The 27,672-nt window shown below is 37.6% G+C and overlaps 1 protein-coding gene across 3 annotated transcripts in view; it reads right to left on the minus strand.

Annotated features, from left to right (window-relative positions):
• The window catches only part of LOC754278 (MAGUK p55 subfamily member 7), a 75,263-nt gene that overhangs the window by 28,969 nt on the left and 18,622 nt on the right, over positions 1–27,672 (minus strand). For all 3 annotated transcript variants that reach the window (XM_030974849.1, XM_030974848.1, XM_011666665.2), the window contains exons 3-6: positions 27,539–27,616; positions 23,173–23,403; positions 21,076–21,157; positions 11,655–11,740 (exon numbers count right to left, since the gene is read on the minus strand). In XM_030974849.1, the coding sequence (XP_030830709.1) occupies positions 11,655–11,740; positions 21,076–21,157; positions 23,173–23,403; positions 27,539–27,616 (477 nt within the window). The remainder of the gene's footprint in view (positions 1–11,654; positions 11,741–21,075; positions 21,158–23,172; positions 23,404–27,538; positions 27,617–27,672) is intronic.

A 27,672-nucleotide genomic window follows, 5' to 3' on the forward strand; every position in this document is an offset into this window, starting at 1 on the left:
TCCCTTCATTCTAAAAAAATCTGAAATCTATATTTTCCTCTAAGAAAATTTTCAATCATATATTCACCTTCATATATTAATTTTTGAAAATATGATTTTATACAACCCCTGTTTGAAACAAATCTATTCCATCAGGGTAGTCTTGCCCTTTAAGTCAAGACAAGTGAGTGACATCAACCCCATCCTCTGACCACTCAAGATTGACCCCACCTCTATCCCTCTAGCCATTGATGATGGACAATCAGTCTAAACAAGACAGAGGGAGTAGCCCTCTATGTTTGATGCAATATGTTGACATCAAGGATATTAATATTTGCACTGCAAGCTTTCAGACTTTAAAGATACTATGTCCCTTTTGCAGCCAACATCAAATTCTGTAGAACTTTGCAGGAATTAATGAATATATGTCATGTATGTCCTATCTGTGAAAGTTAAATGTTAGCAGTGTCCTCATATTCAAATTATGCAAGGAAACCCAATTACTTGCTATACTTCACTGTCAGACACTATTGAGTGACTGACTTGCCTTTTCTCTTCTTTGGTAATAAATACATAAAATGAGCTGTAAAGGGTACATGAGCCTTTGACTACATCAATAACCCACTTCTTGAGCAGCATAAAACATATGACCATTCTGTACAATGGTCTGAAAATCAGACTATTAATTACTGGCACCAGCTCTTAAATCGATTCAACAACTAATAGTCGTTATTTGCCTGCATTACGCAATTCGATGTGATGACACATTATTTATAGGCAGGGTGGCCCATTAGCTAGCCCCCCAAAATGAAATCCTCTCAATGTAATCAGCATTTTAAAGTGAATGTTGACTAAGAATCATCAGAAGAATTATTTACTATAATTTGTACCAAGATTGATGACTTTAATGAAATATGAACAAATAACAAAAATTGATTTATTAATTCGCATATTAAGTTTTGAAAACATAGTCCAAGTGTACTGACCTAAAATGACATATAACCTATGACCTTGACTTTGTGACCTGGAATTGTGTCATATGATTTGCGATACTTGATAACCCTGGGGTACATGTTTCATTGAATTTGAATAAACACTTTTGAAACTATGCTTAAAATTCAAAATCTCGATGTTGATGCCACAACAAAGTTTGCAGACCTGAAATGACATTTGACCTTGACTTTGTCACCTAAAAGACTAATCACATGATTGATGATACTTGATAACCCTTATGTTCAAGTTTCATGGAATAGGAATGTATACTTTCAAAAGTATGATAAACATTTAAAATCTTAACATTTGGTCAAGTTTTGATGTTGACCTTAAATTACCTTCGACTTTGACTTTGCAACCTGAAATTCTACTCACATGATTAGGGATACTGTATAACCCCTATGTTCAAGTTTCATGGAAAAAAAATGTATAATTTCATCTTAAAAATTTTAAATCTTAACCTTTGGTTAAGTTTCTGATGTTGATGCCTCAACACAATAATAAATTTGTTATAGATGGGAAATGTCTTGGGCTTATTCATTAAAGGATGCTCTGTTTGCTAATTTCAAGTTTCAGATTTGTTGTCACTTCATGACCAGGATATCACCTCCCAGCTGACAGACCATCAAAAATAACCCTTCCTTTATAATAGGGTTGAATGACTGAATAGTATATGTGTTTGATTCAGTTTCGACTCCTCCTTCAAGTATTCCTTATATTTTGCTCAATGAAAAACAGAAACATGCTTCACCTACAAATTTTGATGAAGTCTTTTTTTATTTTATTTTTATTGGGGGGGGGGGGTGATTCTGATAAATCTTGGCCTCTCTGGCTAGACATGTTGTGAACAAGAATCAGACAACTAAGTAAATTGATTTAAAACAGATTTAACATCCATGACGAACAGGCTACAGCTTAACAACATGTTTGAGTACCAGGTATATAGTTTTTTTTTTTCTGAGTAGGTAAAACCATACTTTTCTGCTTTTCATACCTTCTTCATTTTCATTTTCTTCTCCTAATTCTCCCTCGGATCTCTAATCTCTCATCATTTTGATGGGATCAGAACTTTGCAAAACAACACATGGCATAAGATCAAGGCCCCCACACAACGTCGTTGTCATATCCTGAGAGGTTTTATATCAAATTATGTTACTTCAGCCACATCTATCCCAAGGAGGTGGGGCCTAAATGTTCCTCTTTCCCCTTTCACTTCTTCTTGCAGATATGATCTAAAAGTTTGGGTTTTATTTCAGATTCTGAAAATGAAAGAAAATATTGCAAAATTTATCCTTGTTCAAAACTGTAACAGTTATACTTTCAGGAGTGTATTTATTGACATGTACTACAAATACATTTTCCACTTTCTTTTGCTCTCCCTTCCAACAATTTGAGATAAACTCAAATGATAATTACATGGGCTGTGACAAGTACAGTCCACCTCTATGTTTGTACAATAATTATTGTTTCCTTTCTTTTTCATAAATATCATTTTTAATGAATATTCATATACACATATCACTTTTAATCCTTATTTCCTTTCTCTTGTCAAGTGGGTTACCTACTTCTTTGTTTGTTTTTAATTTTTCTACAGTGCTTTTTTTTTCTGTCATAGGTAATTGTCCTTTATTGCAAGGAAATTAAATTATCATATTCCCTTTATGTAAAATATTAGACAATTATTCCCTCCTCTGTATTGTTTTCCTCATCTTGGAATTACACTTTTCATATTGTTAGTTTTCACCCATGAGATCCATTGAATTTTGACAATGTATCCAGTTGCCTTATGTTGTTCTTATCTGCAACAAATGATGTTTCTAAATATTTCCAATTTTTCATTTCAGAACAACTCTACAATCTAACTCTTTGTAAAAAATAACATTTGCTAGGAGATACAATGTACGATGAGAGCCAAAGGCATTTAAAAACTCCATTTACCGGAGTGTTGGCTCAGTCAGTAGAGCGTCCGCCTCACAACCGGGAGGTCGTGGGTTCGAACCCCGGCCGTGTCATACCAAAAGACGTTAAAAGATGGGAGTTGTTGCTACCTTGTTTGGCGTTCAACAATAAAGGATAGAGCAACGTCGATCTGGCGCTGCTCAGTGGCTGCCGGGCTCACGATCAATTGGGCAAAAAGAATTTCCGTTTCGGTTTAATAAAATTTGGAGTGGATTATTAGGCTATTATCATTATCACTAGCAGGACCCATGGAAAATCCACGGGATTCTAGGGAAGGGTCGGGGGTGGGGGGTTAAACTGAGATAAGGGCCTATGTGCTATCGAAAATAAAATTAGATTATTTTTATATAGACAATTTTTATAATATATGCTGTTTGACCATGAATGGCGTACCGTAACAAAAACTATGTCAGGTACGATCTGGATAGGTACGATTTATTTGCATTATTATTGTTTTGATTTCAATGCATACCTGCCAACCTGAGACAAGAGAAATTAGGAGTAAATTTTTCTGGATGGACTACGAGGTCGCGAACCACCGAAGGATTGGGGTAGTAGCCCGTAGATTTTTTTTTTTGGGGGGGGGGGGGGGGGTACACAGGACTTTAGGGTCTATTTTTTTTTCTCTCCATTTTAATGGTGCAAATGGGCCTTTTCCTTCAACCTTTTCGCCCCACACATAAACAATTTTTGAAATGTGAACACTCACAAAACTACATGTTTCACTACCCACCTCAGTTAGGAGCCCTATTTTGCAAAGGTATATAGTAGTAGTAATCCAAAATAAATCTGAGGAAGTCCGGTAAATAACAAGCTTCCACGATCGCAGTCATCGCACAAGCATTGAAGAAAACACGCCAATGTATACAGTGTTTATGCACGGCGTTTCAACTGCACATGTAATATAAATACACGTGGGCTATACGCAGGTATGAATAAACATCCCCAAATTGCTGATGTGAGATGCTTGTAGGATACTTTACAGGACAGAATGGACATTTTGCCATTGAAAATGGCGGACGCACACACAAAATATTATTTTAAAAAAATTATTAAAAAAAAAATAAAAAATAAAAAAAAAAATAAAATTAAAAAAAATCTGAGTTTTGAGGCATGCACTCGGAATTCGGAGTTGGTATGAAAAATGCGGAGAAACTCCGCCTAAATCGGGGTGGTTGGCAGGTATGTCAATGTAGTTTTCATGAAAAGAGTACAAAAGCAGAAGCTTGGATTATGATTTTGTTGGCATTGTTCACAAAATGTGTATAATAATTTTTAAAGTAAAGATTTTACGCGAAAAATAGGACAGTTTGTGCCAATATGTAGCAGCCAGCTGCATGCAGTGCACAAATTGACTCGACTGTGTGTGTGCCTGTGAGCGTAGAATCCAGTGAAAGATTTTTTTATTTTTCGGGGGCTCGATCAATATCAAATTTTGGGGAAATTTCCGGGTGCTACTTTTTCAACTTTCGGGGGCTCATTTTTTATTAATTCATTTAAGTAGCGTAGTGTTACGTAAAAAAGGCGTACTTTCTGCGTCAAGTTTCTACGCCGAAAGCACGCAAATTTTTGTTAACATATTATATTGTTTGCGTCCATCTTGCGTACTTCTTTGCGTCCCTCAGGGTAGTAGGCAAGCTTACTCTCAGCGTAGTTGGTACGCAACTCTACTATGGACCCCACGCCAATTAGTGACATAGCTGCCAGTGTCACAAATAAGGTATTAAAATATGCTCATCTGACCGTAATTAAATGCCAAGAACCCCTAAGCTTTCGGGGGTTCAGCCATTTGAACCCGTGGACACCACGCCTGCACTCAACTCGCTTCGAGCTACTTGATCACCCCCCCCCCCACACATTTTGAAAACGTTTTAATGCATTGATTTGATGCAAGAAGTGTATCATAGTAAAAGTATTATTGTCTATTATTAGTATCATGTTTTTAAACGACCGGCTGATTTTCTTGTGAAAACTTTACTTTGAAAAATGATTATCGAAATTCAGTATACATACATGGCCAGAATAATCACAATCTAAGCTAAGGTTTCATACCTCTATTCACGAAACTATATTGAAATCGGGGCAATAATAGCAATTTCAAAGTGTTGTGCTGTGCGTGTGAGGGTGAGCGTAGAATCATCGCATACATTATACACGTACGTTCGATTGTACACGCAGCAGGTCTGCCTGGCCTACAAAGCATATCATATAGAAAGACGCATAATACAGGTAAGCCCAACCCGTGAGAGCGTGCATTTCATACATCCCATCACCCGGGTGAGTCATCTGTTGATGTGTATTTCGCTTACATGCTACAAAGCATATCCTATAGCAAGAGGCCTAACTCGGGGTACGCCGCACCCGTTACAATGAGATTTGCTACACCCGTTGACGCGAGTGGATTCTCGTCCATCGTGTATTTCTTTGTCTCTCTTTGATTAGACAGAGGGCGGGTGCATGCCTTGCCGACTCGCTCTCACGCGTCCGTTGCCTCCTTGCAATCCACATCGCCCGCCGTGCTCTCGTCCGCCCGTCCTCCCCGGAACCCCAAAACCGCGTTTAACGACATGGACATCGATCGCGGGGTCGACGTGGCACGCGGGTTACGGGAGACATGCCTCGTGGAATTGTGTCGCCGTCCCCGTGCCACGGCGGAGGCGGGCGCGCTCGAGGAAAGACGTTTTTGAGGAACCGTTTTGGACCCCCCCGCGGCGATTAGTGGTATTAGTATATAAGATAGCAGGACCCGTGGAAAATCCACGGGATTCTAGGGGAGGGGGCCAAATAGATAGATAGATAGAGGCCTATGTGCTATCCAAAAAAAAATAGATTATCTTTATATAGAGAATTTTTATAATATATGCTGTTTGACCATAAATGGCGCATCGTAAAACAAACTATGTCAGATAGGATCTCGATAATTACGATTTATTTGCATTATTAATGTTGTGATTTCAATGTAGATTCATGAAAAGACTACATATGTAGAGGCTTGGATTATGATTATGTTGGCATTGTTCACAAAATGTGTACAATTATTTTCAAAGTAAAGATTTTACGCGAAAAATCGGACGGTTTGTGCACAAATTGACTCGACTGTGTGTGGGACTGTGAGCGTAGAATCCAGTGAAAGATTTTTTTTTCGGGGACTCGATCTATATCAAATTTTGGGAAAATTTGGGGGGGGGGGGGGCTACATTTTTATCTTTCGGGGGCTCATTTTTCTTGGGCTAATTTTTCATTAATTCATTTAAAGATGCAGTTTGTTTAGTTTAGTAGCGTAGTGTTACGTAAAAAAAGGCGTACTTTCTGCGTCAAGTTTCTACGCCGAAAGTACGCGAATTTTGTTAAACATATTAAATTGTTTGCGTCCATCTTGCGTACTTTTTTGCGTTCCTCAGGGTATGGTAACGTAGGCCAGCGTACTCTCAGCTCAGCGTAGTTGGTACGCAACTCTACTATGGACCCTACGCCAATTAGTGATCGACCTGCCAGTGTCACAAATAAGGTATTAAACATATGCTCATCTGACCGTAATTAAATGCCCAAAACCCCCGAGCTTTCGGGGGTTCAGCCCTTTGTACCCGTTGACACCACGCCTGCACTCAAATCGCTTTGAGTTACCTGACCCCCTCCCCCCCCCCCCCCCATATTAAAAATTGATTTGATGCAAGAACTGTATCATACTAAAAGTATTATCATGTTTTTAAACGACCATGACGACCGTCTGATTTTCTTGTGAAAACTTTACTTTGCTTGTGAAAACTTTACTTTGAAAAATGATTATCGAAATTCAGTATACAACTATACATGGCCAGAATAATCACAATCTAAGCCCAGGTTTCATACATCTATTCACGAAACTATATTGAAATCGGGGCAATAATAGCAATTTCAAAGTGTTGTTTAGACTCTCCTTACACCCACGGACAGACCTGGCTACTCCGGTCACCGCTACTCCATGCTCACACACTCAGCTCCGACAGCACCGCCGACAGCGGCGCTCAGCTGCCGTGGCAATACACTGTGGACTCGAGGTAGTTTGCAACTGAACTGTCACGTGAAGGCGTACTATCACAGATCTATTTGCGCTATTCTTGTTGTGATTTCGATGTAGTTTTCATGAAAAGACCAATAAAACAGAAGCTTGGACTATGATTATGTTGGCATAGATCACAGAATTTGTATAATTATTTTCAGAGTAAAGATTTTACGTGAAAATAGGTCCATGGTTTGCGCCAGTTGTCGCAATCGCCTCGACTCGAATCGACTGTGGTGTGTGCATGTGTGTGACCTGAGAGCGTGTAATACACGTACACTGTTATGTTGGCGCCTGGCCTACAAAGCATATCCTATAGAAAGACGCATAACACGGGTAAGCTCAACCCGTTGAGCGTACATATTGGCTACATCCCATCACCCGGGTGAGTCGTCTGTTGATGTGTATTTCTCTTACATGCTACAAAGCGAACCCTATAGCAAGAGGTCTTACTCGGGATACGCCGCAGCTTTTTCAATGTGACTTGCTACACCCGTTGACGCGAGTGGATTCTCGTCCATCGTGTGTCTCTTCGTCTCTCTTTGATAATTAGACAGAGGGCGGGTGCACGCCTTGTCGACTCGCTCTCGCGGGTTCGTCGCCTCCTCGCAATCCACGCCGCCCGCCGTGCTCTCGCCCGCCCGTCCTCCCCGGCACCCCGAAACCGAGTTTAACGGCGTGGACGTCGATCGCGGGGTCGACGTGGCACGCGGGTTACGGGAGACAGGCCTCGTGGAATTGTGCCGCCCTCCCCGCGCCACGGCGGAGGCGGGCGGGGTCGGGGAAAGACGTTTTTGAGGAACCGTTTTGTACCCGTTTGGACCCCCCGCGGCGATTAGTGGTATTAGTAATATAGATTATTTATAAAACAAGTGACTGATGTTTTGTCTCAACTCTCAAACTGCTTCCTCTTGTCCTCATAAATCAGCAGTTTAGTTTGATTACTACTAAAATATTTGATAGCAGATGGTGATGAGGACAAGCTACAATTTGCTAGAAATGAACCCTTTCTTTTAAAGTCCTTTCCCCTTCCCTGTTACTTCTAATTTGATGGTTCATAAAATATTTGGTGCGAGATGGTGAAATAGAAAGCCAGAACTTGTCAAAAATTGTGCTTTATACAAATGACACCCCACTCTTGTATGTGAATATCTTCCTCAACTCCTCATAAAATCATAATTAAATATTGATGACATTAGGCTCATTTACACAGCCCAAAAACTATTTTGAAAAACCATCAGATTTTGGATTGCCATTTACACTACTGAAAACCCAATAAGAAACCATCAGTGGTTTCTGGCCTGCATGTGTTAGCACCGAGGTGAGGAGAGTCACATGACCCAAAAACACAACCATTCACTGATATTTTGAAGGTGAGCAATATAAGGTGAGAAATTTACCAATAGTTGCTAAGCAACTTCTGACGAAGCACCGCAATGTGAGAAAAATAAATGCAGCTTGTTTTAAAAGAAACAGAAGACGGTACTGTCATGAGATATAACTCTTTATGGTTTCCAGACATTTCCTTATGACAGTCCCTTCCTCTTAGCTTCAGAGAAGCTGTATCATGGAAAGCTTTCAAAACATTAATGGGTGACTGACTGATTGATAATTTTAGGTGTATATAGGCATCCAGCAGACTCACTGTTTATGCCTTAAGTTCTAAAGGAAACAGTAAATGTGGATTAATGCATTATAGTGCGGTATGGTATGTATTCCCGTAGGATTTTTTTGCCAAAGTTGATTTTTGTTGTTGTTCAGGGGTGATAGTGAGCACTAAAAAAAAAATAGGTTTTTGTTTTCCCCTCAACCCACCCCCCTTGAGTAAAAAAAAAAAAAGGCGATTCGCGGGGAAAAAAACGGCATCTAACAACATTCCCCCTTTCGATTAAGAAAATTGGGAGAAAAAAATAGGGCAAAATAGGGAAGAATAGAGAAAATAAGGGGGGAATCAGGAAAATCAGGATAAAAAAGGGAAAAAAAAAAAACCTGGTAAAAAAAAAAAAAAAAAAAAAAAAAAAAAAAAAAAAAATTTTTTTTTTTTTTTTTTAATCGGGAAGAAAAAAAAATCGGGAAAAAATCGGGAAAAATCAAAAAAATCGGGAAACCGATTTAAATCGGGTTTTTATCAGGCCTGTGTTGTTGTTGCTGTTTTGGCTTCAAAAGGGTCCCAATTGGCCAAAAATGATGGGGTTCAAATTTTTAGACCCCTCCTTCATTTCCTGGGGGGTCCATATTGGGCGCCAAAATGGCATATATAACGCGCAATAGGGAAATTTGGTGTCTTCTGGAAAATTTGAACCCCATCAATTTCTGATAGCTTGGACCCCAATGAATCCAAAAATGCAAAAAAAAAAAAAAAAATCAACTTTGGTTTCAGTGGCATACCGTACCACACTATTACCATGGAAGGGCATTAGCAACCTAATTTGCATCTTAAACAATGACATCCCAGGCCTATTCCTACAAACACTGCTTCCCTTTCCTCCAGTGGATCAGAGATGATACAATGGAAGGCTAGAAATTGTCAGAAGCCCAGGATAGTGGACAGACCTTTCCAAACTGCAATGTGGGACAACTGTAATCAAGAGTCCATTGGAGCAAAGCAAGCAACACGAGCGGAGCTCCTGGAGCTTATGGGTTTTGGCACTTTCAGGCATGTAGGAAAGGGTATCCAGATGCCTAAAAATAAGGTTTTTTAATGTTTAAGCTTATAGACTATAGAAAAAGATCAAGATTTCTCCAGAATGCGGGATAGTCCCACACAAAGCGGGATACTTGGCAGGTCTGGGAGTATTTCAATCTTTGACAAAAGAACTTCAACATCTATTTGAAAGGGTGGGGGAGAGGATGCCAGCTATTATGTGGAACTACCAGCAGTCCCAAGATAGCCATAGCCTGCAACCCTACCCAATCATAAACACCTGCCTTTTCCTCCCTAGCCCTTTTCCCGTTGTTAGTTTTATGAATCATTGACAGGACTGATACTCCTCCATGGGACATCCACTCCCTGTCTCTTTGCAAAAACACATTTTTCTACTTTAATATACATGTACCTCTCACACAACAAACCCCAAAGCTCTGTATGAAATTAATTAAAGTAACCTTCATAGAGTCATGTTTCAGCTTTAACAAAATAATTCAATAATAAAAACGACATATGTAGATATTTATCTTGCTAGTATCAATAAACATTACACTCTGTGAATCATATACATGCCAAATGTACAGAATGACCAAAGACAATGTTCTTCTTTAAAGGGGTCCTACAACCCAACTAAATTAGCCTTTCAAAACATGAATAAACCTCTACTTACTAATATTCCAGCTTAACATTTTTTAGAAAAATCTTTATATTGAGCCCAAAATGATAATAACCATCCATTTTCACAGATCTCACACTTGCCAAGCTCCATCCCACTGTCACATGGCTTGATCACGCATTTGAGGTCATTGCAGGAATTTCCTTGTATATATCCTTCAACTAAGGATCTTAAAATCTCATTGTAATTCATCATTAGGAATGTTGAAATGGCATATTATTTTCGGATAAACGTCTCCTTTTTTCCAATTAATATCATAGTTTGCCTGTTTTTAGACAGTTGAATGCCTAAATCACCCTCCTTTTCACTGAGAAGTCGTGAGCACACATTTTTGCTTTTAATAGACTCATACCACAGTCCTTTCATTGCGTTATTTTTCTATCAAAATTGTTTCCTAGCGTTTTTTTTTAACACTACTAGACTGTAGTGTTAAAAAAACAGGAAATAATTTTTAAAATTTTGATTTCCAATCATAAATATCTTGATCATGAGACAGTAGACATTGGAGAAAATGAGTATGGTGAAACTGGTCATTCAAAGATTTTTTTACTTTTTTGAGGCACTTTTGTTTTGATGGTCAATTTTGTTTTGATAAATCACGAGCTGAACCTAGACCATTAACTAAACCAAAGCGAAACATCGCAAAACTGCAATCTATTTCCATCATGATTGCCACAATTTTTATATAGTTTTCGTAAATAGAGGTATGAAACCTGAGCTTAGATTGTGATTATTCTGGCCATGTATAGTTGTATACTGAATTTCGATGATCATTTTTCAAAGTAAAGTTTTCACAAGAAAATCAGACAGTCATTTAAAAACATAGACAATAGAATACTTTTACTAAAATACAATTCTTGTATCAAATCAATGCATTAAAACTTAGTTATTTAACTAGATAAATGCTTTCTTTTTGAATGGGTAATTATGAAGCAGGAAGCCCGAAACGAATCAAAGATATATAAGCCAGTAGGCCTCCTAAATAAACTCAACAAACTGTATCCTTTCATGAATTAATGAAAAAGTAGCCCCAGAAAAAAGAGCCCCCAAAATGGAAAAAAAAGCATCATGAAGTTGTTAAAGGAGCCCCCGAAAATTTCCCCCAAAATGGATATGGCGCCCCCAAAATATATATATATATATATATATATTTTTTTTTTTCCCTGCTGGCAAGCAATGGAAAGAGATTGAAGATGGGAAGTTGAGAGGGGAAGGGAAAGAGATGTTGCCCTTCACAAAAGAAGCTTCATCATCTTGTACTTCAGAGGTTAGAGACATTGTTTGTATTCTGAGTCGTCAAGGTTGAGTAACACTCTGTCCGGTGACAGAGCCTTCTATCTTATGAGTTATCAGACACTCACCAAGAAATGGGTCACTTCCTCTGGATCCCTACCCTTCACAGGGATCCCATTCACCTCCTGAACTTTGTCACCAACATGGATCAGACCTGACATCGAAGATAAAAAAAGGGAAGAATATGAAAACAATGAGAAAAAAAACAAACATTCACATGCTTATTGTGACAGTAGCTTGCATAAGTATTACAGTAACAAAGACATACATAATTATCAATTTATTCATCACTCGCCCCCCCCCTCGAATATGAATAAATTGTATGAATGTCAATGGTACTGTTACACTATGTTCATTTTCAGCTCCCTCTGAATTTGGGTAATCAGATGACAAATAAGCCGCTATCGTGATGACGACGCCCTATGTAGAGCAGCCAGCTCGATTGTATGTCGCAACCGGCCAGCCATGAAAATGACAATTGTGCGGGAGTAATTGTTTGAGAAAGTTTGTGAAAGTTTGTGAAAGTTTGTGAAAGTTTTGAATCGTTTTGAACAACTATATATTAAAGCTGAAAATCAAAGGGAGTGAATTTGATAATAGTAGGGTTTTTAAAAGTCCGCTTATCGGTATACCTATTAACAGTAGACTAGATATATAAATATTGCTCACCCCGAGTACACATATACCATAATACCATGTCTTTGAAAGACGGCACACCGGCGCAGGCTGGCCACATGCCCATAGTACAGCACCCAGGTGCAAGAGCAAGATGTTGTGTGTCCCGACATGTTGTGTATGTATCCGGACAAAACGGCGATTTGATTTTGAAGAAGTTTACAGGTTATATTTCACAAATCGTTTGAGATTAAGTTTGACAATATTATAATGCACAAAAGTGCATGCTGGTCGGTGCCATTTAATAAACATCTTTTGTTAAATCCACAGGCAAAAGAGCCTCAGGACACACGACCACCCCATCCTACACTACATCAATTGCAGTATATTTACGGTCCATAGATCGACTCATGATAGCCTCTGACTCAGATAAACTTCTCAGAGAATCTGACAAAATTATTTCAAATTGATTTAGCAAATTTATTAATAGAGATTCAATGAAACAGTAGAGCTGTTAGAGCATGAAGAAGCAACCGATGGCTATAGCCTCTACATATGCTGATGTCATCAAGTCGTCTTCTATTTTTGTGAGATTATTTCCGTGTTTTGATGCTCATAAATTCAAGCTTTCAAACAATTATTTCTCCTCTGCATGACACTTGAGCAAAGAGTAGCAATTACTATATTCTATGGCTCATATGCTTCAGTTTGATATATAATTTATCAGTTTTTCAGTTCGAAGATGGTCTTTAATGATTGAGGGGAAAGGGCATGTAAAGGTTCAACCCCCCCCCCTTCAATCCATTGGGCTTTTGGCCACAGAGCCGCCATTTGTTTCAAAAGATGACTTCAATGGGTTGTATCGGGGGGAATTAAAAATGTTTCCTTGGGACAATTTTCTGTATTTCAGGCTTTCTGATACTCAAGTTAAGATTTAAAGCATAATAAATAAAAAAAATAAGTCTAAATGTTGCAAAAAAATTACCATGGATAATTGCCCCCTAGAACTAAATGGTAAAATATATGAAAGTAATACCTCTGGCTAATTGTCCCCTCTGGCATTTTCATATCCACTAACATAAAATTTAAAAAAAATAGTTTTTAATAGTAGCTTTGCTTGCTCACACATTCTAGAAACTTTATAGTTGATATTCAGGCAATTTCTAACAGATAAAAGATGATGAAAGGCTTATAATGTGCAATCACATATGCAGTTGAGGAATATGTCTGATACATACTACTTGGACTTGTTCACTCATGGCTAAAATTATATAAGGAAAGAATTGAAAGTAAGCCTATGATCAGAATTCTACTAAAACTCAAACCTAATGCTAATCTTCAAACAAAGGAAGTTAGACTGAGGTCCAAGTGTCCCCCTTCATTAACATGACTTCAGTACTCACGTCTGGTTTAACTCAATTATCAGAATACAAGTCTAAGTGTTATCCTAATGAAACAGGTAATTGGGAAGGTGATGAATAGGCATAAAATATTCTTGAGGCTATCAGTCTTTCCCAGTAAGCCCCGAAGGGACTGTCTGTCCTGTAATCTGGACATCCCACTGCACTCAGTGAGAAAGTGATTTTCAGTATATTATGTTTGTATGGGAAGGGGAGGGGAGGGGAGGGGAGGGGAGGGTCTTTAATGGACAAAATAATGACCTCATTCAGTAATCAAAGGGATGTCCCCTATGAGTTATGTAACATGTAAATAAAACATCCTATGGATAACATGGGAGAACCACAGGTACTGCATGGCGCGTTGCTCATTTGCTGGCATTCTATGAAAAGATACGACATTCACACTTGTATGAACCGTTTATGCCTCTCCCACACATAACCAGTAGTGTGGGAAGGGAATAGGAATGCCCTCAGGTGAAATGTCCAGTACTAATGTCAAAAGTGGGTCTACTGTACTGGCCTACAGTTTCCTTTTGGCAAAGATCTACAAAACATTTTCTAAAATTGTAGAGTATACTAGCATTTCAAGATTGTATTTAAAAGGCTTCAGTTGACACTCCCACACTCGGTTGCTCCAATTTGGAACAGAAGCCCTGAGAACCCCCCCCCCCCCCCCCGTCCCCCTCCCCCTCCTATTTTACTCTCAAACTGACATGAATGTATAAGTTGATCTAGCAAAAAGACAGGTGAAAGCAAAATGGAAATATGTCTACTGATTGGATAGAGTTCTTCTAGCTAGCTTAGCTCTGACATTTCCACCTCTGGCGTTTTTACCTCTGGCACTTGCACCTCCAACATTTTTACAACGAACCCTGCAAATCTGAGTTTCTATCCTTACACGTCTTGCAAGCAATAACTATAAAGTTTCAATGAAGTAGATACAAGAATCCATACAGTCAGGCGCGTACGCAGGATTTTTTCAAGGGGGGGGTTTTAACATTTATAAATCGGTCCGAAAATTTCGCAACGACTCAGCCAGCCGGTGAATAAGGGGGGGGGGGGGGGTAAGAGGACACATTTTTTTTTTTTTTTTGGTCCCAAAAAAATCGCAACGACTCAGCCGACCGCTGAATAAGCGGGGGGGGGGGGGGGGGGGGGGGGTAAGAGGACACATTTTTTTTTTTTTTTTGGTCTCGAAATTTGGAAATTGACATTTTGCTCCGTTGGGGGGGGGGGGGTAAGGTCACCTTTTTTAGGCCGGCCATGAGAATAATTTTTTTTTTTTTTTTTTTTTTATATAAAAAAAAAAAAAAAAAAAAAAAAAAAAAAAAAAAAAAACCAAAAGGGGGGGGTTTTAGGTTTTTTTTAGGGGGTTTACACACAAAAAATTTCCAAGGGGGGGGGTTTAACCCCCCAAACCCCCCCCCCTGCGTACGCGCCTGCATACAGTGTATGCAACATAAAAATTAAGAATTACACGGGCACACACATTTTTTAAAGTGAGAAAAGCATTATTATGCAGTTTAAAACTCTTTCAAGATATTGTGCCATTCAATCTTGATATAAAAGCAAATATATAAAAAAGCAAAGATATAGATTACAATTGTATATCATCATCAGGTCTAGCCACATTTTACACACTTGACAAATAGCACTAGGCAAGACTTGAAAAGACCCAATCAATGTCCCACCTGATAGAAGAAAAATATTGTGATATTCCAAGCAGGTGCACTTGATGGTGGGGGAAAACAAGATCAGGAAGGCCTGATGAAAAACGTCTCTTTCATGCCTTGGAGTGATAAATCAACATGGTCACTATGACAAAACCAATTGGTGTTGGACAAAGAAGGATCCTTCTATGTCATGAGTGGCTTAATTGCTTGTGAGACAGATCGTTAGTCTGAAGGCTGATCTAACCAGAGCAGCTAGAGCATCTTTGACAGTGCTACTCATAGCTCAACATTGAAATTGTTCTTTCGCTACATAAAAGGGATACTATCCTGCTCTCTTCCACAACTGGATCATATGTACGCCATCATTTCCTTTCTTCTTTTCTTCGTTGAGCCATGGATTATGACTCATCACAAAATAATCAGTTGTAAGGAATGCTGGATTCAATTATTCACTCAATCCAATTTTTTGATATGATTAAGACAATTTCCTTTCTCCTTGAATGACATAGGAATATATATTCTTCACACATTAGAGTACTTTTATACTTTATCTGTGCATCGAAAGGTCATGGATGAATAAAGCCTATAATTTCTCTTTACAGAACTTTAACAATTAAACAAGGGAAACGCTCTTGGTGGTCTCGCCTGCATTACGCAATTCTATATGACAAATTGAGATTGAGACATGATTTATAGGCAGGGTGGCCCATTAGCAGGCCCCCAAAAAATGAAATCCTCTGAATATAATCAGCATTTTGAAGTGAATATTGACTAAGAATCATCAGAAATATCATTTACTATTATTTGTACCAAGATTGATAACTTACATTAAATATAATAAACAAATAACAAAAATTGATTTATTAATTCGCATATTAAGTTGTGAAAACATAAACCAAGTCTACTGACCTAAAATGACCTTTGACCTTGACTTTGTGACCCAGACTTTGTGTCATATGATTTGTAAAACTTGATAACCCTTGGGTACAAGTTTCATGGAATTTGAACAAACACTTTTGAAATCATGTTAAAAATTCAGAATCTTAACCTGATGCCACAAAATAGTCTAAATTTGTTGACCTGAAATGACCTTTGACCTTGACTTAATGACCTGAAATTCCACTCACATGATTGGGGATACTTGATAACCATTTAGTGTATGTTTCATTGAATAAGAACTTACACTTCCAAAATTATATTAAAAATTCAAAAACTTATACTTAGGTTAAGTTTTTGATGTTGACGCCGCCACTGTCGCCGCCGTCGCTGCCGTCGCCGCCGTCGCCGCCGTCACTGGAAAAGCGGCGCCATGTCTCACATTTTGCTACGCAGGCGAGACAAAAACAAAAGCGCATTTTGTTTTTAATTGGACAAAACAGAGCTTCTCTTTTCTATTCTTAATTAGCATAAAAACTGAAAGAAGTCCTGATAGAAACTGCTCTCGTGAAAAAACCTGATTGTAAAGGAAAATATAGAAATTTAAAACAATGAAAATAAAAAGGTCTTTTCAGTAGACAGCAAGTCATTAGGTAGATCACAGAGTTAGCAACATTCTGAAAATTAATAAACTTAACAGATTTTTGTCAAACTTTCACTGATCTGCATGTCTCTTTCGTGTTTCTGCTTTTACTAACACACACTTAATTATAAGAGTAGACTTTCCCTTTAAAGCTAGGGGTTGTGCAATTATAATATTTGGCACATCTCCCAAAAAAGTACTATTACTGGGAATATCTTTCACCTCATAACAGCCTCTGGTCTCTGACTCAGTACCAAGTCAGTCAATCAATGCAAAGTTAACAATTTCCTCAATAAAATCAGTCTATCAGCAACCCCCCCCCCCCAACCAAGACCTTAAATTCTTTATTGACGCACTTCTCGTTTTGCATATGCTGTATGTAGAATATGCTTTACAGCTAGTTCGATCTTCATTTTGAAAACATTAACAAAACACACCAGCAGATCTGCCAACCTCTGGAGTTCAAAAATTGTATTCTTAAATCCCAAAAGTTGTATTTTACTGACAAAAAGTGTATTCTTAAAAATTAACACAGACTGTTACGCGGATCAATGCCACTTACAGTTCCTACACACAAGAAGAAATTTGTTATGGATCATTGGTTGAAAATGCATGATTTTGTCACTACTGGTGAGTTCGATGAAACAATGAACATCCCCAAATTGCTGATGTGAGATGCTTGTAGGATACTTTACTGGACAGAATGGGCATTTTGCCATTGAAAATGGCTCACACCCACAAAAAAAAGAAAAAACTAGATGGAATTTTGACTGCGCGCAGTCGAAAATGATGCCTCCGCCATAGAGCAATTTAAACAAGTTTGGAGTTTAAATCTCCAGTGGTTCTTGAGATATCATGATAACAATCTCAATGTATGGAATTTCATAAGTTGACCTCTGTGACCCTTGACCTTTGACCTACGTGCTCCAAAATCTAATCAGATTGTCTTCCTATGGTGATACACACTATCATTAAGTTTGAAGTTTAAATCTCCAGTGGTTCTTGAGATATTATGATATGGTGATACATACTATCATTAAGTTTGAAGTGAAAATTCTCCAGTGGTTCTTGAGATATCGCGATAACGATCTCAATGTATGGAATTTCATAAGTTGACCTCTATGACCCTTGACCTTTGACCTACGTGCTCCAAAATGTAATCAGATTGTTTTCCTATAGTGATACACACTATCACTAAGTTTGAAGTTTAAATATCCAGTGGTTCTTGAGATATCATGATAACAATCTCAATGTATGGAATTTCATAAGTTGACCTCTGTGACCCTTGACCTTTGACATACGTGCTCCAAAATCTAATCAGATCGTCTTCCTATGGTGATACATACTATCCTTAAGTTTGAAGTTTAAATCTCAAATGGTTCTTGAGATATCGCGCTAACAAACTCAATACAAGGAATTTCATAAGTTGACCTCTGTGACCCTTGACCTTTGACCTACGTGCTCCAAAATCTAATCAGATCGTCTTCCTATGGTGATACATACTATCACTAAGTTTGAAGTTTTTACATCTCCAGTGGTTCTTGAGATATCATGATAACAATCTCAATGTATGGAATTTCATAAGTTGACCTCTGTGACCCTTGACCTTTGACATACGTGCTCCAAAATCTAATCAGATCGTCTTCCTATGGTGATACATACTATCCTTAAGTTTGAAGTTTAAATCTCAAATGGTTCTTGAGATATCGCGCTAACAAACTCAATACAAGGAATTTCATAAGTTGACCTCTGTGACCTGTGACCTTTGACCTACGTACTCCAAAATCTAATCAGATCGTCTTCCTATGGTGATAAATACTATTCCCGAGTCTTAAGTTTAAATCTTAAATGGTTCTTGAGATATTGTGATAACGGTCAAACGGGACGGACGTACGGACGGACGGACGGACAACCCGAAAACATGATGCCTTCGGCACCATCTTCGGTGGCGGAGGCATAAAAACCTAAATTTATCATTCAGCTTTTCAACATTAAGTTAAGCAACAAACATCTAACATTGATTTTAGAATATGCTTTCTCAACTATGGACGTTGCTTAACATGTCCAGAGCTGCTAACCTTGTGCAACCAAAATAAAGGGGGCCATGATGGCAAACAAAAGGAATTTTAAGCAAAACAAGGGAATTCATAAAAATAAAACCAACAAACACGAGCGACGCACTTCCAATGCAGAAATGTGAATTCCTCATGCGGTTATTTCCATATAAGAACATATAGTTTGTTTACAAGAGGCGCATTTATACTGTCACATACCTCATTTCCTAAAATCGCAATGTTTCGCGCACCCGTTTACACTTGTGCTGAAACATCACCGACTGAAAAGCTCAGTGATGTTTTAGTGTCAGTTGGTAATGCGCATGCGTGGCACTCCGATGCAAAAACCTCCTTCGATCAGCTGTTTTATGCTGTGGCTGCTGCAGTCCAGTGAACTTTTTGTTTCTTTCGTTATATCATCTTTTTCCTACCATTCAATGAAGTTATTCCTTGTTTTTCCATCTTTCATCTTCTCTTCTATCTTTCCATTATCATTTTTTCTTTCTGTCTTTCCATGTTATTCTTTGTTTCTTTCTTCTTTTAGTTCTTTTATATTATTCTGTGTTTTTGTTATTCTGTTTTTTTTCTTTCTATATCACCTTCTCTTATGTTATTCTTTGTCTTTATCATTCTAGCACTTTCTCTATCTACCTTTCCTTATGTTATTCTTTGTTTCTTCCTTCTATCACCTTCTCTTTCTGTCTTTCCTTATGTTATTCTTTGTTCCTTCCTTCTATCACTTTCTTTCACTTTCTCTTTCTGTCTTTCATTATGTTATTCCTTATGTTATTCTTTGTTTCCCTCTTCTACAGTGCGTCCCAGAAAAACGAAACCGAGAATTATCAATGTTTTATCCTAACTTAGTTGCATTTATATTTGAAATATGACACATATTTGGAAAGCTTAGATCCTCCTCTTTCATTCGATATTTCACGCATGGGTGATTAAAATGAACTTGAAGAGAGGAAACCAAAAAGTAATTTGGCGGATGGTATCTGAATTTCAAAGAGAAAATCACATTTCTAGAAAGCTGAGTTTCTGCCCCTTCATATGACACCTCGGTCAGGAAATATGAGCTAGAAATAACAAAGTTCTGTTTGTTAAAAGTAGTGCTTGCATTTCCATAATTTTATGAAACGAATGCGTTTTCACTGGCTGCCTGCAGTAGCAACAAGCAGAATCGACAAAAGACTTGTCTCCATTTCGTTGACAATCAGCCATGCATGGAGGAGCATTTATAGGATTAATATGAAATCATGAAAATGCATTCTCCATTACGTAAAACAGTAGCAAATGTATCACCTAATTCGTCAAAGTGACAAATTCAGGTCTAGTTAAAATATGGTGTTATTAAAGTATAATACAACTTTTTTAGAATATTTAAAGGATAAAAATGAAATTTATATAAAATACCAATATTTTTTGCTATTTTTATTACACACCACATTTATATGCTCATGCCACTTCAATTTATGATTAATTACAATACCTAAAAACTTCAGATTATCTACATGTTCAAATTCATGATCATTTACTTGTAAAAGAATGTTGTTAAAAATCAATATTTTTATTTGTAAAAACCATATACTTAGTTTTATTATAGTTTAAACCCAATTTATTATATAAAAATCAATTAGAAAGTTTCAAAATTTCTTTCTTAAAAACGTCTTGTAAAACTTGGACATCAGAATGAGACATAAAAACAGTTGTGTATTCAGCAAATAAAATAAACTTTGATATATCAGAAATATTGCACATGTCATTAACATTTAGATATAATAAATAAAAGAGGTCCAAGGATGGATCCTTAAGGCACTCCACATCTAAATTTGTCGGTACTAGACTTAGCTTTTTTTATTTGTACAAATTGGGTTCTATTTTCTAAATAACTTTCAAACCATTTTAAAGTTACTCTACGAATACCATAATAACATCATTTTTTCATTAAAATAGTGTGGCCTAATGTATCAAATGCTTTACTTAAATCTAAAAATATAGTTGTTCTCAACTCCAGTTAATATCATTATTTCCATCTGAAATCAAGTTCATCATGGGCTTCTTTTACCTCCTCACTTTTTACCGATCACTCCTAAATTAGTATAATTGCGTCATCTGCAACATTACAAACTCATTGCAGTTGTTGACATGTCCATGTTGTACGCACGGTATGTATATATTTCCTGAGCAGCATTCCCATGATGCATCATGCAGCAATCATCATAACTTACCACTTCTATCAGCTGCTCCTCCGTGCATCACCCTTGCAATTACTATCATTCCAGTCTTCGGATCATACTTGATTGTAGCTCCCTGAAAAGGAAAGAGAAGAATGAATGACTGATGATGCTCTACATACATGGAGATATTGAGTGATTAGTGCTACACAATCATCAAAACTATGTTTTATTTGTTTCTATTACAATTTGTTTACAGAAAATTCAATAAAAATACACTGATGTCTTAAGAAATTGATGTCTCCCATATACATGTAATTCAGTCATGAAGTGCTGGGAGTCGAACCAGGGGTGGTATTCTGAAAACTATGTTAAAAGGGGTGTAGCATGGCAAATACTGGTTAACGCCATCTACAACTTTTTTTGGACTTGATTAACAGTCAGTGCGCGCTAGGGTTCGCAAAACAGACCGAACTTCTCCTCACGCTTCGGTTTGGCATGTTGCACGCACGTGAATACTGTAGTTGTATTATACCCGATTGGCCCAGAGTCAGGCCACAGGAAAGACATGTAGTCTCGTCATGCTACACCCCCTTAAAGTTGAATGTATGTTTGCTAACAAAATTTGTACAACATTGCAATAAGTATTCAGAACAAGAAAGAAAACAAGGTCAAATGTAATTTCAGTTCTGCAAACTTAGACTTTGTTGTGGCATCAACATCAAGATTTTGAATTTTTAGCATAATTTCAAAAGTGTTTGTTCAAATTCCATGAAACTTGTACACAAGGGTTATCAAGTATCACAAATCACATGACACAAATTTCAGGTCACAAAGTCAAGGTCAAAGGTCATTTTAGGTCATTAGACTAGATTATGTTTTCACAACTTAATATGAGAATTAATGAATCAATTTTTTTTAATTGTGTAAATTCCATTTGAGATATCAATCGTGGAACAAATTATAGTAAATAATTCTTCTGATGATTCATAGTCAATATTCACTCCAAAATGCTGATTATATTCAGAGGATCTATTTTTTTTTTTTTTTTTTTTTTTGGGGGGGGGGGGGGGGCCTGCTAATGGGCCACCTTGCCTATAAATAATGTCCCAACCTCATTACCCACTATTTCTGTATTGTTGGACGTTTTGCATCTGTTCTTACCTTTTGTAATTATTGTGCAGTGATTTTTATGATTATTGTTATCATGATGTATGTACGAATTACTTGATAAATAAAAGTTTTAAAAGATAAAAAAAAAAAAAATGTCCCAACCTCAATTTTTCATCATATAGAATTGCCGAGAGCATTTCCCTTGTTTAATACCAGAGCTCACTTGGGTGTTGAGCTACCTGGTGCATACAGTGCTAATCGCAAATACAAGCATATCAAGAGTTGATATCAATAGCGACTATGTACATAACAGATAGGAGACTCAGGCGCGTAGCCAGGGATGGGGGGGGGCGGGGGGGGGGGGGGGGCGGTGGGGGAGGTCGCCCCCCCCAAAAAAAAAAAAAGGAGAAAGGAAGAGGACGTAGCAAGAAAAAGGATTAAGAGTCGAGAACGGTACAATGAATCGTCTTTCTCAAATAATTTATGAAACGTCGAAGCTTCCGCGCTACACCCAAAGGAGACAAGAAAAAGTGGTCTTTATAGGCAGGTGGTCTTTATGTACAGGTTTCTTTAGTACAATGAAAAACAATGAAAAACCATTTTCAAGGGAAAAAAAAATGTGGTCTTTGTAGACAGGTGGTCTTTCTATACGGGTGGTTAGGTTAAGTTTTGATGTTGATGCCACAAAAAAATCCAAGTTTGTTGATCTGAAATGACCTTCGACCTTGACTTTGTGACCTGAAATTCTACTCACATGATTGGGGATACTTCATAACTCTTTAGTCCAAGTTTCATTGACTAAGAACTACTACGATCAAAATTATGTTACAAATTCAAAAACTTAACCTGAGTAGGTTAAGTTTTTGATGATGATACCACAACATAGTCCAAGTCTGTTGACCTGAAATGACCTTTGAACTGAACTTTGTGATTAATGGGATTTAACTACTAAAACGCGAAACCTCAATCTGTCATGATAAAATGTGTTATAATTTTAATAGGTTTTTGAACCGACAGCAAATGTCTATTTATTCTCACCAGAGGCTCTACACTCTTCACAAGTTTGACTATCTTCACTCCTGCCTCCTCCTCATCACTACACAAGGGAGTGATATCTCCTGGAAACTCTGGAGGGAGCTCTGGCATGTAGTCCTTATTGGCAATCTGGTCATGGATGTCAAATACTGCCCTCATGTGGGCTCTAGTGAGCAGGCAGCAAAGTTCCATGACTTCAGGCATGTTGACAAATCCCTGCATCTCTTCACAGACCTGGGTTAATACAAATTTTTTTCAAATGAATAATGGTTAAGTGGATGGCCAAAGTCAAAATATCATGCTTAGTTTTTATATACATGTAGCTCCCACTACTTCACAAACTAAGTACACCTTATTTGTTCAAAATATTTTATCATAATAAACTAGAAAAATATGACTGCGTATCCTATATATATGTATGCCTTCGCCCCCTATTCAGTACCGTAAATCTCTGTATAAGACGCACCTTTTTTCCACCGAAAAAAATAAATCGAAAGTCGGGGGTGCATTTTATACACAGGCACAATAATTTTGTTGTTGTTGTTGTTGTTGTTAGTGTCTATTTAAAATGCCCCTTCACCTGGCTTTGTGCCTGGCAATGTCTCCCAGCTCAGTCATACATGGTGTGTTGACACACCACCCGGAAACTAGAACAACACTACCTGTATGTACGGGTTCCTGTTTGGACTTAGGAAAATTTGTCTGTCATCCTTAGTTTTAAAAACGACATTGTTACTATTATTTGTGACACGCACAAGTTCACAAGCACAAATCGGCACCTTCAACTGCACCTGCAGTAAAATGAAGGTCCTTCCTCGCGTTGGTTTTTTAACACGGACCTGGCTTGCTGCCTATGGAGTCGGCAACAAAACAAGAAAAAAATATTTAAAAATAGGGGTGCGTCTTATACACAGAGATTTACGGTACCGTATTTGCTGGCGTAAAGGCCGCAGTATTTTTGGAAGAGAAAATATCAAAAAGTTGGGGTGCGGCCTTTGAAGTGAAAGAGTAAAAAAAAAAAAACGCAAGTCAAAACCATGAAAAGCAGCACGAATTTGTACATATGGGACAACAATGAAAGGTGATGGACATTTCTAGAATAACTGTCTAGAATAACACATGTCTTACCGACAATTATGTGTTATATTTTTGAAATGAAGGGCAAAATCTTGTAAATAAAATTTGTAACTTACCAACCAACCAAACTCTACTGGTAGATCTAGATTTAAGTTTTTGCCATATAAAGCAACCTCAGCTCGCGTGATCAAAGCTATGGTGCAATACACAAGAGATAGGGGCAATACACAGGAGAAAGCTCCAAGTGAAAACATCAGGGTCGGGATAGCCGAGCGGTCTAAGGCGGTGATTTGAGTCGCATTCTACATTTGTTTGGGTGAATCCCGCCTCCGACAAAACTTTTTTTTTTTTAAATGTCAAAATCGGGGGTGCGGCCTATGCGGCGCTGTGGCCTTATCGCCGGCAAATACGGTATATGAAATGGATGGAATTATTTGTGACATGTCAAGCTTTAATCAAATGTCAATCAACGACTACCGGTATGAACTTGAACTACTAGCCCCAAAATGTAATGGGATTATGTTCCTATTATAGTAATCACCATGTTTAGATATTGCGATAGCAAGGCAAAAACCATAATTTTAAAAATTGACCACTGTGACCATTGACCTACTGACCTTTACATTTATAAAGGCATGCATTTGTTTCCATTGTCCTTAAAATCCAAGATGGCGGCTCGCATGCTTTGTCTTTTCTCTTTATAGACTAATATTATTAATTTAAAAGTCATGAAAAGGCACTTACCGTTAATAACAATAAACATGGTCTACAACAACTCCAAATGACAAAATAATCCCAGCTATCCATATCTTTGGGAAATTGATAGCATTGTTACAGCATTCACCAACACGTCCGATTCTAATGATTTTAGTGTCTAATAATATGTCTTCTGACATGGCAAATTCAACTATACAACTTTCAAAAGTAAAAGTGCTTACCTTGACCATGAACATTCAAAATGGCTGCCGTTTCAGTGACAAACATTTAACAACTTCTTATCCATGGATTTGGGGGAAATGTCAAGATTATGGCAACCACTTTTGATTTTAAAAGTTGCTTATTTGAATTTGCTAGGTCAGAAAACATATTATTAGACACTAAAATCATGAGAATCGGACGTGTTGGTGAATTTGACCACCAGTCTTAAGTGCATTGACCTTTTGGACCATAGCGCCCTCATGTAAGGTCGGAGGTATAACAAACTATACATTTTTGGAATCCTCATGACCAGACGAGTAATTTGATATGCAATTTGATAAGATTAAATGTGTTGGTGAATTTGACCACAGGTCAAAAGTGCGTTGACCTTTCAACGTTTTTGACCATAGCGACCACATTTTAGGTCGGAAGTATAATAAACTATACATTTTTGGAATCCTAATGACTAGACGAGTAATTTGATATGCATATCGACACGATTGGAATATATTTTTTTTCTACCCTGTATGACCTTTGTTGACCCCTCACGAAAATGCCCGGGATTTTCAAGGGGGCAGCCCAAGTCAAAATTGTTCGGTATTCATCAGGGAACACAAAAACACTTCAAACCTTTGTTTCCAGACATTGGTCACGGGACCTACAGGCTGGTCTCCTACTATACCTGTACCTGTCTATAAGACGCACCCCAACTTTCGAATTTTTCCAGAGGAAAAAAGTGCGTCTCATACACAGAATACAGTATGTGTAAAATGCCTTTGTGTGCATGGTCCATTGGGCCTTGGCATGTGACTACTGTAGCCAGGAATTTGGGCGCTAGTGAATTAATACTAGGTTTTGGTGAAGGGATACATGATTAACATACATGTCGAAGAATTCTCATCTATTAGACCAAATAAAAAAAAAACATGTTTAGCGTCCTGTTTTTTCGAAAAAATAGGAAGGAGGAGGCCCTTTTTTTTTCTTCAAAATAGCCGCTCAAAATGGCCGCTCCGTACATTTTCCCCGACAGTCGGGGCTATTTTTTTTCAAGATGGCCGCCGACAATTTTTTTTTTTTAAATCAGAAATAGAGCCATTTTAGCAGTGTTTTCATGTTTTTTTCTTTCAAAAAAAAAAATTTCAAAAAAAAAAATTTTCAAAAAAAAAAATTTTTAAATTAAAAAAAAAAAAAAAAAAAAAAAAAAAAAAAAAAATAGGAGGCGGCCCCCCAAAAGGAAGCGGGTGGGGACGCTAAACATGTATATTTTTTTAAATGGCCTTAGGATTCATGTATTCTGATAGGAATTTATTCACTATCCAGTTTATACACGTTGGGCATTTGCAATGTCTTAATGATTCAAATGTTTTGGAAAAATACTAATTACCTATTTTGCCATAATTCTGAAAGATATTTCTTTGTTCATGACCGATCTTATCACCCCGCTTGTAGCGGTGTGTCCAGACAGAATAAGGCAATAAAGAGCAACAACTCGACTCCTCAGGCTGCCATTGTCATCTGTATTGTCTGATGTCTGCCCCCACTCATCCTCGCTATTCCCTACTACATGTATTCACCACCCCCTACAAATGTATATCACAAAGTTTGCAGCCTGTTTCAAGTTTAGACTAAATAGTAAGACCAAATAGTAATTTGGACAAGATAGCAATTAGACCAAATGGTAATTTGATCAAATGATAAGACCAAATGGTAATTTGACCAAATGATAAGACCAAATGGTAATTTGACCAAATGATAAGACCAAATGGTAAGACCATATGGTTATTAGACAAATCACCATCAGGTGAAATGGAAACAGCTCAACTGAATGTACACAAAGTGAAATATGGACAAAATTATATAGGACCAAGTGTGTAATGGACTAATTGGGTTCATACCGTTTGATATTAGAGCAAATGGCAATTGGACCAAATGGTAATGTACCAAATATGTATTGGACCAAATGGTTCAAAATATTCAATTGCCATTTGTCTTACTGGTTATTAGACTAAATAATGACTGAACTGTTAATTGGATGTGTTTAATGGAAAATTGGGTATAGACTAGTAAATTGAAGTTAGTCGATCTGGGTATTGGACATAGTGGCCCGAATTCACAAAGCAAGGTTTGAGCTCAGACCAAGGTTTGAGCTCAAACCTCCTTTTGTTCCGCCAAACCTCCTTTTGTTATTTACAAACCTGTTGTAAATAACAAACGGAGGTTTGGCGGAACAAAAGGAGGTTTGAGCTCAAACCTTGCTTTGTGAATTCGGGCCAGTGGCTTTGGACCAAATAACAATAAGCAGTCAGGTTATTGGTTAAACGGATAATGATAATGGAAGTGATTACTGGATATATTCAGGAGTTTTAAAGTTTACCTCATACAGCATTTGGAATGCATTATTATCAGCTGGTGGATACTTCCAGTCATCGAAATCTTCAATTATTGAGTGAGCCTGCAGAAGAAATGAATATGAACAGGAGCATGTTATTACAATTTTTTTGTTACTGG

The sequence above is a fragment of the Strongylocentrotus purpuratus genome, unplaced genomic scaffold (assembly GCF_000002235.5).
Source record: "Strongylocentrotus purpuratus isolate Spur 01 unplaced genomic scaffold, Spur_5.0 spur5_scaffold_7, whole genome shotgun sequence".
NCBI lineage: Eukaryota > Metazoa > Echinodermata > Echinoidea > Camarodonta > Strongylocentrotidae > Strongylocentrotus > Strongylocentrotus purpuratus.